The 20,164-nt window shown below is 39.4% G+C and overlaps 1 protein-coding gene across 4 annotated transcripts in view; it reads left to right on the forward strand.

Moving 5' to 3' along the window:
• Positions 1–20,164, forward strand: part of gramd2aa (GRAM domain containing 2Aa) — a 69,063-nt gene that overhangs the window by 39,642 nt on the left and 9,257 nt on the right. For all 4 annotated transcript variants that reach the window (XM_079806865.1, XM_079806866.1, XM_079806868.1 and 1 more), the window contains exons 6-10: positions 1,563–1,661; positions 13,870–13,941; positions 14,027–14,089; positions 15,781–15,958; positions 19,844–19,937. In XM_079806865.1, the coding sequence (XP_079662991.1) occupies positions 1,563–1,661; positions 13,870–13,941; positions 14,027–14,089; positions 15,781–15,958; positions 19,844–19,937 (506 nt within the window). The remainder of the gene's footprint in view (positions 1–1,562; positions 1,662–13,869; positions 13,942–14,026; positions 14,090–15,780; positions 15,959–19,843; positions 19,938–20,164) is intronic.

The following is a 20,164-nucleotide window of genomic DNA, read 5'->3' on the forward strand; positions in this document are numbered from 1 at the left end:
CAGCTCCAGCTAGCCTAGCTTAGCACAAAGACTGGAGGTAAACAGCTCCAGCTAGCCTAGCTTAGCACAAAGACTGGAGGTAAACAGCTCCAGCTAGCCTAGCTTAGCACAAAGACTGGAGGTAAACGGCTCCAGCTAGCCTAGCTTAGCACAAAGACTGGAGGTAAACGGCTCCAGCTAGCCTAGCTTAGCACAAAGACCGGAGGTAAACGGCTCCAGATAGCCTAGCTTAGCACAAAGACTGGAGGTAAACAGCTCCAGCTAGCCTAGCTTAGCACAAAGACTGGAGGTAAACAGCTCCAGCTAGCCTAGCTTAGCACAAAGACTGGAGGTAAACGGCTCCAGCTAGCCTAGCTTAGCACAAAGACCGGAGGTAAACGGCTCCAGCTAGCATAGCTTAGCACAAAGACTGGAGGTAAACGGCTCCAGCTAGCCTAGCTTAGCACAAAGACTGGAGGTAAACGGCTCCAGCTAGCATAGCTTAGCACAAAGACTGGAGGTAAACGGCTCCAGCTAGCCTAGCTTAGCACAAAGACCGGAGGTAAACGGCTCCAGCTAGCATAGCTTAGCACAAAGACTGGAGGTAAACGGCTCCAGCTAGCCTAGCTTAGCACAAAGACTGGAGGTAAACGGCTCCAGCTAGCATAGCTTAGCACAAAGACTGGAGGTAAACGGCTCCAGCTAGCATAGCTTAGCACAAAGACTGGAGGTAAACGGCTCCAGCTAGCCTACTGCCCAATAAGTGACAAAATAACGCCAACATTTTCCTATTTGTTCCTACATGTTGTGATGTGTATGGTCACAGCGTGTACAAATATCAAGGTTACATGAGACACAGTCATCTTATAAACGTATTCATACTGGGGATTATATTCTCATAAGGCGCAGCACTGCTCTACTTCTGCGGAGTGATTTGCTGCAGCGCACTTTTAATAAACAGAAAGATATCGTCCATTAGTGTGGACGCTAATATAGTTATCGTTCAGGCCTTAAACTTAAATTTACATTTTTATTAGCCCTGTCACAGCTTAACATCATAATTTCAATAAATAGCTGAATATATTTTGGTAGTATGAATTCCAGTCTACATTGTAATAAACCATGTTTTTGTTTCATTTACAAATATTATAAAAACTGTGAAAAGTATGATTTTTTATGATGATTAATGAAGTTTTGTGCATGTTAGATTCAGAATATTATGGGATTAAATGTCAGAGGGTTGGATATTAGTGCACAAATGTCTGAATAACCCAGAAAACAACACAAAAATTAGTGTTTAAGGTTAATCGGGTATTATGATTTTAACATTATGACAAACGTGTAATAAATCAAATGGTGTTTAGTTCCCGTTTGGCTGCGCGCCATGTTGCGGTTTGCTGTGCCGAATTAATCGTAATGTTATATCGTTCCTCTGTGCACCACGTTATTTAGTAATCAGATGTAGCTGGTCTAGTTTCCATCCTCGAGAGGGAACATGTTGTGTGCAAGAATTCGTAAGTGAAGATGCACTTTGAAACAAGGAACTTTTTCCCTTTTCTCTGGCACTTTCTCTCGCCTCTCAGGTGGCCATTCCTGTGGCGTCTGTGCGCTTGGTGAAGAAACACAAGACAGCAGGTCTGGTTCCTAATGGCTTGGCTATCACCACAGACAGCAGTCAGAAGGTGCGTTTCCACTGCGTTCCAGGTCACCGGCCGCCGGCAGATTGAAATACAAAGCTTAGTCAGCTCATGCTGCACAACACTGGAAATGCAAATCAATGCAACACTGAGACTCGCAGTATGAATCTTTGACTTCAGTCAGCATACACTGGTTTAGAAAGCAACACCATTATTCAGCAGTGCAAAGAACTGATCTCACTCTAAGCAATTGGGTTGTTTTAACTCAGTGATTGGGTTGTTTTAACTCAGTGATTGGGTTGTTTTAACTCAGTGATTGGGTTGTTTTAACTCAGTGATTGGGTTGTTTTAACACAGAGATTGGGTTGTTTTAACCCAGCGATTGGGTTGTTTTAACTCAGTGATTGGGTTGTTTTAACCCAGCGATTGGGTTGTTTTAACACAGCGATTGGGTTGTTTTAACTCAGCGATTGGGTTGTTTTAACCCAGTGATTGGGTTGTTTTAACACAGCGATTGGGTTGTTTTAACTCAGTGATTGGGTTGTTTTAACACAGCGATTGGGTTGTTTTAAGAAAACATTTAGCCCAACCGCTGGGTTAAAACAACCCAATTGCTGGGTTAGTCCATTCTCAATACAACTTGGGTTATTTTTAACCCAGCATTTTTAGAGTGTAGGAAAGTAACACTAGTTTAGAAAGCAACACCATTATTCAGCAGTGCAAAGAACTGATCTCACTCTAAGCAATTGGGTTGTTTTAACTCAGTGATTGGGTTGTTTTAACACAGTGATTGGGTTGTTTTAACACAGCGATTGGGTTGTTTTAAGAAAACATTTAGCCCAACCGCTGGGTTAAAACAACCCAATTGCTGGGTAAGTCCATTTTCAATACAACTTGGGTTATTTTTAACCCAGCATTTTTTAGAGTGTAGGAAAGTAACACTGGTTTAGAAAGCAACACCATTATTCAGCAGTGCAAAAAACTGATCTCACTCTAAGCATTTTGGTTGTTTTAAGCAAACATTTAACCCAACCGCTAGGTTAAAACAACCCAAATGCTGGGTTAGTCCATTTCAACCCAACTTGGGTTATTTTTAACCCAGCAATTGGGTTGTTTTAAGCAAACATTTAACCCAACCGCTGGGTTAAAACAACCCAATTGCTGGGTTAGTCCATTCTCAATACAACTTGGGTTATTTTTAACCCAGCTTTTTTTAGAGTGTAGGAAAGTAACTCTAGTTTAGAAAGCAACACCATTATTCAGCAGTGCAAAGAACTGATCTCACTCTAAGCATTTGGGTTGTTTTAACCCAGCGATTGGGTTGTTTTAACTCAGCGATTGGGTTGTCTTAACCCAGCAATTGGGTTGTTTTAAGCAAACATTTAACCCAACCGCTGGGTTAAAACAACCCAATTGCTGGGTTAAAACAACCCAATTGCTGGGTTAGACCATTTTCAACCCAACTTGGGTTATTTTTAACCGTGCATTTTTTTGAGTGTAGGAAAGTAACACTAGTTTAGAAAGCAACACCATTATTCAGCAGTGCAAGGAACTGATCTCACTCTAAGCAATTGGGTTGTTTTAACTCAGTGATTGGGTTGTTTTAACACAGCGATTGGGTTGTTTTAACACAGTGATTGGGTTGTTTTAACACAGCGATTGGGTTGTTTTAACCCAGCGATTGGGTTGTTTTAACTCAGCGATTGGGTTGTTTTAACACAGCGATTGGGTTGTTTTAAGAAAACATTTAGCCCAACCGCTGGGTTAAAACAACCCAATTGCTGGGTTAGTCCATTTTCAAAACAACTTGGGTTATTTTTAACCCAGCATTTTTTAGAGTGTAGGAAAGTAACACTGGTTTAGAAAGCAACACCATTATTCAGCAGTGCAAAGAACTGATCTCACTCTAAGCATTTGGGTTGTTTTAACCCAGCGATTGGGTTGTTTTAACACAGCGATTGGGTTGTTTTAACCCAGCGATTGGTTTGATTTAACACAGCGATTGGGTTGTTTTAACACAGCGATTGGGTTGTTTTAACACAGCGATTGGGTTGTTTTAACCCAGCGATTGGTTTGATTTAACACAGCGATTGGGTTGTTTTAACACAGCGATTGGGTTGTTTTAACCCAGCGATTGGGTTGTTTTAACCCAGCGATTGGGTTGTTTTAACTCAGCGATTGGGTTGTTTTAACACAGCGATTGGGTTGTTTTAAGCAAACATTTAACCCAACTGCTGGGTAACACTAGGAAAGTAACACTAGTTTAGAAAGCAACACCATTATTCAGCAGTGCAAAGAACTGATCTCACTCTAAGCATTTGGGTTGTTTTAAGCAAACATTTAACCCAACCGCTAGGTTAAAACAACCCAAATGCTGGGTTAGTCCATTTCAACCCAACTTGGGTTATTTTTAACCCAGCAATTGGGTTGTTTTAAGCAAACATTTAGCCCAATGGCTGGGTTAAAACAACCCAATTGCTGGGTTAGTCCATTTTCAATACAACTTGGGTTATTTTTAACCCAGCATTTTTAGAGTGTAGGAAAGTAACACTGGTTTTGAAAGCAACACCATTATTCAGCAGTGCAAAAAACTGATCTCACTCTAAGCAATTGGGTTGTTTTAACCCAGCGATTGGGTTGTTTTAACACAGCAATTGGGTTGTTTTAAGCAAACATTTAACCCAACTGCTGGGTAAAAACAACCCGATTGCTGGGTTAGTCCATTTTCAACCCAACTTGGGTTATTTTTAACCCAGCGATTGGGTTGTTTTAAGCAAACACTTAGCCCATTTTTTAGAGTGTAGGAAAGTAACACTGGTTTAGAAAGCAACACCATTGTTCAGCAGTGCAAAGAACTGATCTCACTCTAAGCATTTGGGTTGTTTTAACTCAGTGATTGGGTTGTTTTAACTCAGTGATTGGGTTGTTTTAACACAGCGTTTGGGTTGTTTTAACCCAGCGATTGGGTTGGTTTAACCCAGCGATAGGGTTGTCTTAACCCAGCAATTGGGTTGTTTTAAGCAAACATTTAACCCAACCGCTGGGTTAAAACAACCCAATTGCTGGGTTAGACCATTTTCAATCCAACTTGGGTTATTTTTAACCGTGCATTTTTTAGAGTGTAGGAAAGTAACACTGGTTTAGAAAGCAACACCATTATTCAGCAGTGCAAAGAACTGATCTCACTCTAAGCATTTGGGTTGTTTTAACTCAGTGATTGGGTTGTTTTAACACAGCGATTGGGTTGTTTTAACCCAGTGATTGGGTTGTTTTAACACAGCGATTGGGTTGTTTTAACACAGCGATTGGGTTGTTTTAACCCAGTGATTGGGTTGTTTTAACCCAGCGATTGGGTTGTTTTAACCCAGTGATTGGGTTGTTTTAACACAGCGATTGGGTTGTTTTAACCCAGCGATTGGGTTGTTTTAACTCAGTGATTGGGTTGTTTTAACTCAGCGATTGGGTTGTTTTAACACAGCGATTGGGTTGTTTTAACCCAGTGATTGGGTTGTTTTAACACAGCGATTGGGTTGTTTTAACCCAGCGATTGGGTTGTTTTAACTCAGTGATTGGGTTGTTTTAACACAGCGATTGGGTTGTTTTAACACAGCGATTGGGTTGTTTTAACTCAGTGATTGGGTTGTTTTAACACAGCGATTGGGTTGTTTTAACCCAGTGATTGGGTTGTTTTAACACAGCGATTGGGTTGTTTTAACCCAGCGATTGGGTTGTTTTAACTCAGCGATTGGGTTGTTTTAACACAGCGATTGGGTTGTTTTAAGCAAACATTTAACCCAACTGCTGGGTAACACTAGGAAAGTAACACTAGTTTAGAAAGCAACACCATTATTCAGCAGTGCAAAGAACTGATCTCACTCTAAGCATTTGGGTTGTTTTAAGCAAACATTTAACCCAACCGCTAGGTTAAAACAACCCAAATGCTGGGTTAGTCCATTTCAACCCAACTTGGGTTATTTTTAACCCAGCAGTTGGGTTGTTTTAAGCAAACATTTAGCCCAATGGCTGGGTTAAAACAACCCAATTGCTGGGTTAGTCCATTTTCAATACAACTTGGGTTATTTTTAACCCAGCATTTTTAGAGTGTAGGAAAGTAACACTGGTTTAGAAAGCAACACCATTATTCAGCAGTGCAAAGAACTGATCTCACTCTAAGCATTTGGGTTGTTTTAAGCAAACATTTAACCCAACCGCTAGGTTAAAACAACCCAAATGCTGGGTTAGTCCATTTCAACCCAACTTGGGTTATTTTTAACCCAGCAATTGGGTTGTTTTAAGCAAACATTTAGCCCAATGGCTGGGTTAAAACAACCCAATTGCTGGGTTAGTCCATTTTCAATACAACTTGGGTTATTTTTAACCCAGCATTTTTAGAGTGTAGGAAAGTAACACTGGTTTTGAAAGCAACACCATTATTCAGCAGTGCAAAAAACTGATCTCACTCTAAGCAATTGGGTTGTTTTAACCCAGCGATTGGGTTGTTTTAACACAGCAATTGGGTTGTTTTAAGCAAACATTTAACCCAACTGCTGGGTAAAAACAACCCGATTGCTGGGTTAGTCCATTTTCAACCCAACTTGGGTTATTTTTAACCCAGCGATTGGGTTGTTTTAAGCAAACACTTAGCCCATTTTTTAGAGTGTAGGAAAGTAACACTGGTTTAGAAAGCAACACCATTGTTCAGCAGTGCAAAGAACTGATCTCACTCTAAGCATTTGGGTTGTTTTAACTCAGTGATTGGGTTGTTTTAACTCAGTGATTGGGTTGTTTTAACACAGCGTTTGGGTTGTTTTAACCCAGCGATTGGGTTGGTTTAACCCAGCGATAGGGTTGTCTTAACCCAGCAATTGGGTTGTTTTAAGCAAACATTTAACCCAACCGCTGGGTTAAAACAACCCAATTGCTGGGTTAGACCATTTTCAATCCAACTTGGGTTATTTTTAACCGTGCATTTTTTAGAGTGTAGGAAAGTAACACTGGTTTAGAAAGCAACACCATTATTCAGCAGTGCAAAGAACTGATCTCACTCTAAGCATTTGGGTTGTTTTAACTCAGTGATTGGGTTGTTTTAACACAGCGATTGGGTTGTTTTAACCCAGTGATTGGGTTGTTTTAACACAGCGATTGGGTTGTTTTAACACAGCGATTGGGTTGTTTTAACCCAGTGATTGGGTTGTTTTAACCCAGCGATTGGGTTGTTTTAACCCAGTGATTGGGTTGTTTTAACACAGCGATTGGGTTGTTTTAACCCAGCGATTGGGTTGTTTTAACTCAGTGATTGGGTTGTTTTAACTCAGCGATTGGGTTGTTTTAACACAGCGATTGGGTTGTTTTAACCCAGTGATTGGGTTGTTTTAACACAGCGATTGGGTTGTTTTAACCCAGCGATTGGGTTGTTTTAACTCAGTGATTGGGTTGTTTTAACACAGCGATTGGGTTGTTTTAACACAGCGATTGGGTTGTTTTAACTCAGTGATTGGGTTGTTTTAACACAGCGATTGGGTTGTTTTAACCCAGTGATTGGGTTGTTTTAACACAGCGATTGGGTTGTTTTAACCCAGCGATTGGGTTGTTTTAACTCAGCGATTGGGTTGTTTTAACACAGCGATTGGGTTGTTTTAAGCAAACATTTAACCCAACTGCTGGGTAACACTAGGAAAGTAACACTAGTTTAGAAAGCAACACCATTATTCAGCAGTGCAAAGAACTGATCTCACTCTAAGCATTTGGGTTGTTTTAAGCAAACATTTAACCCAACCGCTAGGTTAAAACAACCCAAATGCTGGGTTAGTCCATTTCAACCCAACTTGGGTTATTTTTAACCCAGCAGTTGGGTTGTTTTAAGCAAACATTTAGCCCAATGGCTGGGTTAAAACAACCCAATTGCTGGGTTAGTCCATTTTCAATACAACTTGGGTTATTTTTAACCCAGCATTTTTAGAGTGTAGGAAAGTAACACTGGTTTAGAAAGCAACACCATTATTCAGCAGTGCAAAGAACTGATCTCACTCTAAGCATTTGGGTTGTTTTAAGCAAACATTTAACCCAACCGCTAGGTTAAAACAACCCAAATGCTGGGTTAGTCCATTTCAACCCAACTTGGGTTATTTTTAACCCAGCAATTGGGTTGTTTTAAGCAAACATTTAGCCCAATGGCTGGGTTAAAACAACCCAATTGCTGGGTTAGTCCATTTTCAATACAACTTGGGTTATTTTTAACCCAGCATTTTTAGAGTGTAGGAAAGTAACACTGGTTTTGAAAGCAACACCATTATTCAGCAGTGCAAAAAACTGATCTCACTCTAAGCAATTGGGTTGTTTTAACCCAGCGATTGGGTTGTTTTAACACAGCAATTGGGTTGTTTTAAGCAAACATTTAACCCAACTGCTGGGTAAAAACAACCCGATTGCTGGGTTAGTCCATTTTCAACCCAACTTGGGTTATTTTTAACCCAGCGATTGGGTTGTTTTAAGCAAACACTTAGCCCATTTTTTAGAGTGTAGGAAAGTAACACTGGTTTAGAAAGCAACACCATTGTTCAGCAGTGCAAAGAACTGATCTCACTCTAAGCATTTGGGTTGTTTTAACTCAGTGATTGGGTTGTTTTAACTCAGTGATTGGGTTGTTTTAACACAGTGTTTGGGTTGTTTTAACCCAGCGATTGGGTTGGTTTAACCCAGCGATAGGGTTGTCTTAACCCAGCAATTGGGTTGTTTTAAGCAAACATTTAACTCAACCGCTGGGTTAAAACAACCCAATTGCTGGGTTAGACCATTTTCAATCCAACTTGGGTTATTTTTAACCGTGCATTTTTTAGAGTGTAGGAAAGTAACACTGGTTTAGAAAGCAACACCATTATTCAGCAGTGCAAAGAACTGATCTCACTCTAAGCATTTGGGTTGTTTTAACTCAGTGATTGGGTTGTTTTAACACAGCGATTGGGTTGTTTTAACCCAGTGATTGGGTTGTTTTAACACAGCGATTGGGTTGTTTTAACACAGCGATTGGGTTGTTTTAACCCAGTGATTGGGTTGTTTTAACCCAGCGATTGGGTTGTTTTAACCCAGTGATTGGGTTGTTTTAACACAGCGATTGGGTTGTTTTAACCCAGCGATTGGGTTGTTTTAACTCAGTGATTGGGTTGTTTTAACTCAGCGATTGGGTTGTTTTAACACAGCGATTGGGTTGTTTTAACCCAGTGATTGGGTTGTTTTAACACAGCGATTGGGTTGTTTTAACCCAGCGATTGGGTTGTTTTAACTCAGTGATTGGGTTGTTTTAACACAGCGATTGGGTTGTTTTAACACAGCGATTGGGTTGTTTTAACTCAGTGATTGGGTTGTTTTAACACAGCGATTGGGTTGTTTTAACCCAGTGATTGGGTTGTTTTAACACAGCGATTGGGTTGTTTTAACCCAGCGATTGGGTTGTTTTAACTCAGCGATTGGGTTGTTTTAACACAGCGATTGGGTTGTTTTAAGCAAACATTTAACCCAACTGCTGGGTAACACTAGGAAAGTAACACTAGTTTAGAAAGCAACACCATTATTCAGCAGTGCAAAGAACTGATCTCACTCTAAGCATTTGGGTTGTTTTAAGCAAACATTTAACCCAACCGCTAGGTTAAAACAACCCAAATGCTGGGTTAGTCCATTTCAACCCAACTTGGGTTATTTTTAACCCAGCAGTTGGGTTGTTTTAAGCAAACATTTAGCCCAATGGCTGGGTTAAAACAACCCAATTGCTGGGTTAGTCCATTTTCAATACAACTTGGGTTATTTTTAACCCAGCATTTTTAGAGTGTAGGAAAGTAACACTGGTTTAGAAAGCAACACCATTATTCAGCAGTGCAAAAAACTGATCTCACTCTAAGCAATTGGGTTGTTTTAACCCAGCAATTGGGTTGTTTTAAGCAAACATTTAACCCAACTGCTGGGTAAAAACAACCCGATTGCTGGGTTAGTCCATTTTCAACCCAACTTGGGTTATTTTTAACCCAGCGATTGGGTTGTTTTAAGCAAACACTTAGCCCATTTTTTAGAGTGTAGGAAAGTAACACTGGTTTAGAAAGCAACACCATTCACAGCCACACACAAACACACACACAGCCGTGGATCATCAGGGAACGACACACAGGACTCAGAATCAATGGTTCATACACTTTTGAACAGGGTCATTTTAATAAATTCAGCTTGTGGACTATATGTAAAAAAAATGTTTTATGTAAAATATCTTATTCAGGACAGCACTAAACAAAAATAATGCATTTTGTATGATCCCTCTTATTTTGTTAAAATTATTCACATTTTCACAGATTCTGCAAGGGGTTCACAAACTTTTTCTTGCAACTGTACATAATAGGCTACTTAAAAAATGAAATAATAGGCCATATTTAAATATGAAACTTAAGCAAGCAAGCCCTTGTATTAATGAGTGGAATTCAACTGATCCGTTCAAAAGTGCTGATTTATTTAACTTAGCAAACGACAGTATTTATGAATGATAGCCTAAATAAATAATTTACTCATCTGACTGAGGATCTTTGAGGAATACAACACAGTGTTGCTCGGAGGTTGTGCTGTTTGTTCTGTTTTCTTTGATAGAGCACAAACAGAATGTGTCTATGGAGGTTACTCAGTAACTTATTTTTTTCTTGTCTCAGTGCAGATGTTCAGAAAGAGCGCTGTTGTTTGTGTGATGAGAGCGCTTTTTGACTTCTCAGTTTCTGTAAATCCATTAATATTTACCTTTTTCCTCATGGTTTCTCAATAGAATTCATAAAAGTATAGAATATAATAACATATTTCTAGTAGGGGCTCATTGTAACTCAGGTGTGACAACATGCCTCACCTGCACAACTGGGCCACATTCAAGTTCAAACCGGTGTGCAACGTTTTGCTACGGTTTCTGGGTTGAACAACATGTTTCCTGGAAACGGTGCGCAACGGGCTTTGAGATGCGTTTTCTCTTGTTTGGTGGGTGTGTCAAATATGTCACCCCAATCAGCAGCAGCAACATCTATATAAACCATGCGGTATTAAAGAGACAGTTCGCACAATGGGTCCAAGCAAAGTCGTTTACAAATGTGTCCGCTGCAGCTCAGTATACGCAACAACTGAAGATATTAGAAGACATGATTGTCGTAAGAGTTTTATAGTAAAAATATTGTATATCAACATGATGATGTAGATGTATATATTTTTAGCTTCATTGCAAGGCAAGTGTATATACCAAATTTCATACACAATGGTAATTATGTATTTATATCGATTTCCTCAGGCTCCGAAAATTCTTCAAAAATTCTCCATAAATGCAACTCTTGCCTCATCAGAACTGGGTGTTCAACGCAGCACCGTTTCCGTTTAAAAAATGCTTTGGAACGGTTTGTCGGGGCTGAACGCAGCCCAGGTATTTAACCCCCGGCTTGTGTCTTCTGCTGTTAGATCAGCATTAAAGGGTTAGTTCACCCAAAAATGAAAATTCTGTCATTAATTGCTCACCCTCATGTCGTTTCGACAGCCGTCAGACCTCCGTTCATCTTCAGACACAAATGAAGATATTTTAGTGTAAAGCTGATGCTGAGAAAGGCTTCAGATAGGCCTCCATTGGCATTCAGTACATTTACACTCCCAAGACCCATAAAAGGCACTAAAAACGTTGTTACAAAGTCCATCTCACCACAGTGACTCTACAATAATTTTACGATGCGACGACAATAGTTTTTTGTGCGCAAAAAAAAATCAAAATAACACCTTTATCCAACTTGTTCTTGTCTTCTGTGTGCCTCCACGACGCATGCGCGAGAATATGACGTAGCGCCGGCGTTCGGGAATCCATGAAATGCGCACTTTAACCCCATTTTGAGAACTACGCCGAGACCTAAAGCACGATCAATGTAGAATTCAACAGCTGAGAGACGCGCGTCTTCCTCTGCTTGTAAACAAATCTCTTCTGGGTCATGTGTCCGAACGCCGGATCTGCGTCATATTCTCGCGCATGCGTCGTGGAGGCACACACGGAAGACAAGAACAAGTTGGATAAAGGTGTTATTTTGATTTTTTTTTGCGCACAAAAACTATTGTCGTCGCATCGTAAAATGATTGTAGAGTCACTGTGGTGAGATGGACTTTGTAACGACGTTTTAAGTGCCTTTCATGGATCTTGGAAGTGTTAATGTACTGAATGCCAATGGAGGCCTATCTGAAGCCTTTCTCAGCATCAGCTTTACACTAAAATATCTTCATTTGTGTTCCGAATATGAACGGAGGTCTTACGGGTGTCGAACGACATGAGGGTGAGTAATTAATGACATAATTTTCATTTTTGGGTGAACTAACCCTTTAAAAAACCATCTCAACTTTTAAATAACAGATATAAGATGTCTAGTTTTAAATAAACACAAAAAACAGAAATGAAAAATTAACTCGAGTAAGAAATTTACTTTTGCTATGGTTAAATAAATGTTCAGTAATATCTTCCAAAGATTTTTTAATTTTGACGCAATTTTTTCTCTAAATAATGTGGTAACACTTTACAATAAGGTTGTATTAGTTAACATTAGTTAATGCATTAGTTAACATGAGCTAACCATGAACAACACCTCTGTTCAGCATTAGTTCATCTTTGTTAATGTTAGTTAATATAAATCCAGCTGTTCATGGTTTGTTAATGTTAGTTCACAGTGCATTAACTAATGTTAACAAGATTTTAATAATGCATTAGTTAATGTTAACTAATGAACCTTATTGTAAAGTGTTACCAATAATGTTGATATGGCAACTAGTAAATACACTAAGTTTGGTCATCCTGGCATGTGTGGAAAGTGATGGCAAGCATTGAAAACCATGACCTCTCAAAATCTGGAGCTGAAATATTGAAGTCCATAGATATACTGTACATAATAAAGGCTAGATGTCTCGTCCGCACCTGGCGGCCATCTTGTCACAGCTCGCTCACTCCTAACATTGTGTTTTAATGGTGCATGTACTTTTTAAATAACCATAACTTGCTAAATTTTCTACCGATTTTCAAACTGTTTGGTTTGTTATAAATGTCAGAGGTGTAGTTATGACACTGCATACTTATGAATAATTATTCATAATTTGTTCAAACATCCAGACTTATAGCCACGTTAATAACGTTTGTAAGAATCCAAACCATTTGTAAATCCGTCAAGATTTCAGCGAGATGAGAGTATTTGTGTTCAGATCACTCACCTTACATCAGGAGCCCGCCAGAAAGCTGGCCTGTGACAAGATGGCCGCCGGTGATGACGTTAGAGACTCCACCGTAAGACATCTAGCCTTTATTATGTATATCTTTGTTGAAGTCGGTTATTTGGTGTGGAGTCAAAGCTTCTGATTGGGGGGCCAGGCCCACTATTGTTTAGAGGTTGCTAAATCATTCAAAATAATGAATACTGCAATATTCCATAAAAGAGGTCTATAATAATTTGCATGAAGCATATTGAAATAAAAGTTCCACTGCCGTTTGCAAACATATTTTCAAATATTTTTCAGGTTAATATGCATTTTCTGAAGTCTGGTATCATTTGGTCATTCATATGCACATAATTTCAATATTTCTCCGGATGCATTTGTTTTGAATTAATCCATAAAGCCCCTGTCCCGCATGAGATCAGCTTTCACACACTCTTGGTGTTCCCTAAAAATATGATCCTTTTCCCGGTACAGAGATTATATGTGGCTACATTGTGAAATTAAACCAAAGTAGTCTCTAAACCACAGTTTGTCTCAATGCTCTGGTAAAGTCCACTATCTCTAATCTCTGCGGAAAATCCAAGGTTTAATGTGGTAAATGTGTCACTAAGAACCTTAAACATCCATGCAACATTTCCATTGCACTAAAGGTTCTTATAAAGCAGAAAAGGATTCTTTAGATTATTAAAATGTTCTTCTTACCAAGAAAATATTGGTTCTTTTAGGAACTGGCCCATTGGGAAACTAAAAATGTTTTTTGGCATTACTGTTAAAACCATTATTTATAAGTGTGTGTGGTCCAAAACTGGTCTAGATGGTTGACCATATAGTTGAAAGTCCTAGACCTTCAACCATCATTGGACCCTTTTGTTACTCCCACTGTTAACCAACTTGGACCAGTTCGAAACCAACTAATGTGTTTTCAAAACCATTAGCTGGTTTCTATCTGGGTTGACATACCCCATCCACCATGTATTATAACATTCTGATATGTTTGTGTCCTCTCTTTGCACAGTACGTGTTTGTGTCTCTACTGTCCAGAGACAGCGTCTATGATGTACTGAGACGCATCTGCACACATCTACAGGTGAGCGTTTACTCCGTACTTATGGGCTGGATCATTATGTAAACCACATTAGCCTGATGATGAGTGTGTTGTGGTCATGCTACAGGTCAATGGGAAGAAGATCCTCAGCCTCAAGCAGTACATGGAGGAGCCTAACTCTTTATCTCTGGTATGTTAATGAACATAAATGAACTCTTTGAATAGTTTTAGCATGTTATTGAATATGGCAATGTTAATGTATTTGGTCTTGGTGGACTATATCTGATACGCTGCTGCTGCAGAGCATGTATGGACTTACTACTGCTAATTGATACACAAAGATGCTTCTGAGAGTGTGTAAGATTTGCTGCTGCATAAATAGACATACATAAATCATGTAGCAGATCTAGGCAGGTGGAGCTGGGGAGGTGGAGGGTCTAAGAGGAGCTCTGAAAGGACTAGCCTACAGCAAACACTGAACTAGAATATTTAAATGTTGAGCAAGCAATCTCATTGGCGGCAGGATAAGCAGAGGCCAAGCAGCTGGTAATGATGTGATTACAGCCGGCGCCCTCTAGAGTTTCATGACTGAACTAGATATGTATTCAGTTGTGTTGTTGTACTCAAGATCGGTTTTAAGACCATTTTTTGAAGGTCTTGGTCTTGTCTCGGTCTCATCCACATTTGTACTCATATTGTCTCGGTCTCAGACTTAGAGGACTCAGGGATTTTGTTTCAAGACTGGTCAAGACCACAACTCCTGGGATTTTACTAAATTGCCGGTGCATTGTCTGATTTATTTATTAACATCATCAATGTGATTGGATGTAAAAATTACAGCTTCAGATGCAATCTATAACTCATTTCTAATTTGATTTATTTATTTCAGGAATGAATTAGGGATTGTGTCAATATGTATTGTAGCAAAAAGTTTGTGTATGAGATCTGGATTTATAACGTGTGATATAATAAAGCAATTAATTATTGGCTACAACACTAGTATTCAGTTAACTCTCATCCCTCCCTCGCACTTTGTAACAAATCCTTCCCTCATGGGTCAAAATGACCCGAAGCCCTAAAATTATACTGTAAATGGCAGCATAGCTCTATATGGAGCAAATCTCACTGTTCCGCTGGGTCCTAAAGTCAGTTTATCTCTTCAGTGTGCATTCAGATACACATGTAGACATTATACAAATATTTTTTTGGTAAAGTTTTAGCATTTTGAGCACTTTTTAGGTTTTTCTATGTTTACTGAAGCATTCCATTCATTCCTAAGGGGGGTCAAATTGACCCTCGAGGGAAGGATTTGTTACTTTTTAAAATTTCAACAACAAAACTCCTCGAATCCAGTAAAAAAATGTTGTGTATTCAAGTGCAACAAAATTCCTAAGGTAAAAAAAAACTTGTCCAATTACAACTTGTACTCGGAATGATTACAATATAAGGATAATATTACAATATAAGGATAATATTTTGAAAGTTTTGCGTGTCGATCCAGTAGTTGCCGTCATCTGAAATCTTCACAATTGTCCGCGTCGCCTGAATGCAAACTGGAGCTGGTGCAATCTATTGTTACTCCAGGATGGTTTCATCAGATGTATAACTGTAGTGCAAGTTTATGAGAAGTATTACGATAATGCTTTTGCGCCATTTTGCATGTGATATTTCAGTGCAAAAACCTTCATTAACTACCCTTGTGTCTTGTGCAGTTTCCCTGTGTAAAATAGTCTCATTACAGAATGTCATTCGCAATATTACCGCCTGATGAATGCAGGCAGTGAATGATTGTTTATATGAAAGCGATGTATGCGTTTTCAGTGGCCGCAATTCATTCTTAGTGAATCTCAGTGTGTCCTGTACTTCCATTTGCTGGTGTAGGACGAGTTCCCTGTCCCAGAAGTTTTCCCTGTACCGGATGAGTTTCCTCCGGTGCTGAAGTGGAGGAGGAAGCCATCGGTGGCATCTGTGGCTTCTTCTCTGCCTGACTTACTGGGAAACTCCACCAGCAGCCTGAGTGCCGTAGACGCCCCGTTCCAGACAGACAAGCCTCTGGAGGGTGAGTGATGACCAAAACAAACTATTTGCATATTTGATACTGTGGAAACTGTGGTGTATGGGATTATGTAAAGTGCCTGGGAGTAGCATGTAAATATTATGTGTATATGAATATGATAATCTGATTCTATCCCAATACCATGGTTAATGATGGGCAATTTCGAAACACTGCTTCATGAAGCTTCAAAACCTTTATGAATCTTTAGTTTCGAATCAGTAATTCAGACCGTGTATCAAATCACCAAAGTCATGTGATTTCAGTAAACAAGGCTTCCTTTTATCATAACTGTTTCGAAAAGTTTCAAAATTGCAATGGTTCACCACTGGGGGGCGATGATCTCCATGAATCATGCGGATTTATTGAGTTCGCCCCCTAGTGGTGAACCATTGAACAAGTGTCTATGGATTTTACCTGATCTCCGATCAGTTTTATACACTTGTAGATGTTTTAAGTATTGACATTAGTGTAATTATAAGGAATAATAGTAGTTAATAGTCTTGAATTGGTCTGTTTAGCTGAGCCATCCCTGGCAATAAACAAAAAAAGCCCTGAAAATTGATAAAAGAACACATATTACACAGACAGTTGATATTTATTCTTATTAGATGATAAGTTAATTACATTTAATAGATGTTAAAGTGTTTTTATGCATGTCTGGCCTGAGTTTTTGTTGCATTTACGCTGTTGTGACCAGCCGGGGTCACCAGTGTGTGGCGTTTCGAACGATCCAAAACAGGGAATCGTTTTGCAAAGCAATTGATTCATTGATTCATAGCTTTAAAAAGCTTTGTTTCTCCCATCATTAACCGTGGTTGTAATGAAGCCCACTGAAGGCAAGAAGAGTTGAAGAACCCAAGTGCAGTTTATTCAAAAAAACAAAGACTGGACTTGAAACATGGACTTAAACTTGAACTGAAACTCAACGACAGCAGTTAAAAGGAGCAAAGCTAGACAAGAGACAATAGTGACTAGTGCTTTAGTACTCGAGACCGGTCTTAAGATACTATTTTTTGACAGTCTTGGTCTTGTCTCTGTCTCAACCACATTTGTACTCGGTCTAGTCTTGGTCTCAGACTAAGAGGACTCTGGATTTTGTTTCAAGACCGGTCAAGCTTGGATATTACTAAATTGGCGGTGCATTGTCTGATTTATTTATTAACATCAATAATGTCATTGGATGTAAAACTTACTGCTTCAGATGCTATCAATAATTAGATTTATTTATTGTGCCGATTCAGAAATTAATTAGAGATTGTGCCAGAAATATCACCAGAAATGAATACATTATTTATGCATTTGTAATTTACGAATTCAGATGCATCTTCTGTATCACCTCTGTAGCGCAAAGATGAATTTTGTTGTTAATGATTTCATTTGATTGGTAACAGCTCTATATAGTGTTTTATTCTAATTATATTTATTATAAGTCATTTATTATGATTTCTATATAAGTATAAGTCCTTTCTCAGGTGATGTGGATTTGAAGTAGTGCCTCAACCTCTCAAAGTCTTGGTCTTGACTTGGTCTCAACCCCTCAAAGTCTTGGTCTTGACTTGGTCTCAACCCCTCAAAGTCTTGGTCTTGACTTGGTCTCAACCTCTCAAAGTCTTGGTCTTGACTTGGTCTCAACCCCTCAAAGTCTTGGTCTAGTCTTGGTCTCAACCCCTCAAAGTATTGGTCTTGTCTTGGTCTCAACCCCTCCAAGTCTTGGTCTTGACTTGGTCTCAACCCCTCAAAGTCTTGGTCTAGTCTTGGTCTCAACCCCTCAAAGTCTTGGTCTTGACTTGGTCTCAACCCCTCAAAGTCTTGGTCTTGACTTGGTCTCAACCCCTCAAAGTCTTGGTCTAGTCTTGGTCTCAACCCCTCAAAGTCTTGGTCTTGTCTTGGTCTCAACCCCTCAAAGTATTGGTCTTGTCTTGGTCTCAACCTCTCAAAGTCTTGGTCTTGTCTTGGTCTCAACCTCTCAAAGTATTGGTCTTGTCTTGGTCTCAACCCCTCAAAGTCTTGGTCTTGGTCTTGTCTTGGTCTCAAACCCTCAAAATCTTGGTCTTGTCTTGGTATCAACCCCTCAAAGTCTTGGTCTTGTATTAGTCTCAACCACTCAAAGTCTTGGTCTTGGTCTCAACCCCTCAAAGTATTGGTCTTGTCTTGGTCTCAACCCCTCAAATTCTTGGTCTTGGTCTTGTCTTGGTCTCAACCCCTCAAAATCTTGGTCTTGGTCTTGTCTTGGTATCAAACCCTCAAAGTCTTGGTCTTGTCTTGGTATCAACCCCTCAAAGTCTTGGTCTTGTATTAGTCTCAACCACTCAAAGTCTTGGTCTCAACCCCTCCAAGTCTTGGTCTTGTCTTGGTCTCAACCCCTCCAAGTCTTGGTCTTGTCTTGGTCTCAACCTCTCAAAGTATTGGTCTTGTCTTGGTCTTGTCTTGGTATCAACCCCTCAAAGTCTTGGTCTTGTCTTGGTATCAACCCCTCAAAGTCTTGGTCTTGTATTAGTCTCAACCACTCAAAGTCTTGGTCTTGGTCTCAACCCCTCAAAGTCTTGGTATTGGTCTCGTCTTGGTCTCAAACCCTTAAAGTCTTGGTCTTGTCTTGGTCTCAACCCCTCCAAGTCTTGGTCTTGTCTTGGTCTCAACCTCTCAAAGTATTGGTCTTGTCTTGGTCTCAACCACTCAAAGTCTTGGTATTGGTCTCGTCTTGGTCTCAAACCCTTAAAGTCTTGGTCTTGTCTTGGTCTCAACCTCTCAAAGTCTTGGTCTTGTATTGGTCTTAACACACATTGATCTTGGTCTCAGATTAGGTGGCCTTGACTACAACACTAATAGTGACATGAGAGCTATACAGCTATATATATATATATATATATATATATATATATATATATATATATATATATATATATATATATATATATATATATATATATATATATATATACAAAGACTAATGACTTCACAAGGCACACCTGACAGCAATGAACAATGAACCAATAAGAACATGACACATGAAACAAGGGAACCAATCACAACCTGACACAAGACATGGGCTACATCTGTAATCGTGTACTCTCTTGAGAAGGTACCTATTTAAAAAAAAATATATATATATATTAATTCTAATAGAAAAAAAATCTAATAAAAATTGTATAAATATTGCATAGTATCATAAAATCCCCTCAATATTCTAAATAATAATCAAAAATATATAATTGAACAAAGATATATTACATTGATTTTCCTTGACTAAAAATGAAGAGCCAAGTGTGACCCCTAAATGAAGACGGCCAGAGGGTTAATGAACAAAATGTGCCGTACACAACCATAACTTGAGAAATGAGACCAGCGATATCAACCTCAATGACTTATTATGAGATTTTAGACATTAGACATCAAAATTTAAGACACAAACGGTATTATGAATAAGTGTGTTAATTTCTATATTCGTGTATTTTGGCACTTCTTTGAGGAAATCTTGTGACAACATGTGCCAGCTTTTTGTGCTGAGGGTAAATCCAGGGGAAATTCTGCGGTGGGAAACGCATTATGAGCGGATTAATTTCTCAGACCAGACTGGCAGTTAATGTCCCCATCTGATCAAATGTTTCTGGGATGGAATGAAAAATGTCCATTAAATGATTTTGTTTCATCCGGGAACCGATCACTTCACTTGACGTCATATCTCTGCCCGTGTTGTGAGTGGCTGGTTGACTGGCAGGACTCGGGATTAAGAGATAAAACATTCAAATATCAGCCTGAGCATTGAGCAATGCTTTTAAATGCTTGTTTGTATAATGTTAAAAGCTATTTTACAGTCTCTCAGTCAAAGTCCCTGATATGCTTCCATGCTGTACGTTTCCTCATGCTGTGATTCTGCTCCGTCCGCTACAGATCCCGGACTGGAAACCAAGAAGATCCTCCTGACAGAGACGATACCAGAACTGGGCCAGATGGAGTACCAGCTCCTGAAGTTCTTCATCCTGCTGTGAGTGTGTCTGCACATCCTCACTGTCTCACTCACAGCTTCATGAACACTGTCCTGCTCTGCCACAAAGAGCCTCCAAATCATATGATTCACTAAACAAAGCATTTGCTTGTGTGCTGTCGCAGAAACTGGTGTATTGTTGCGGGACACACACACACACACACACACACACGTTTGTTTTTGTGAAATGTGAGGACATTCCATAGGCGTAATGGTTTTTATACCGT

The sequence above is a fragment of the Gobio gobio genome (genome assembly GCF_949357685.1).
Source record: "Gobio gobio genome assembly, chromosome: 2".
NCBI lineage: Eukaryota > Metazoa > Chordata > Actinopteri > Cypriniformes > Gobionidae > Gobio > Gobio gobio.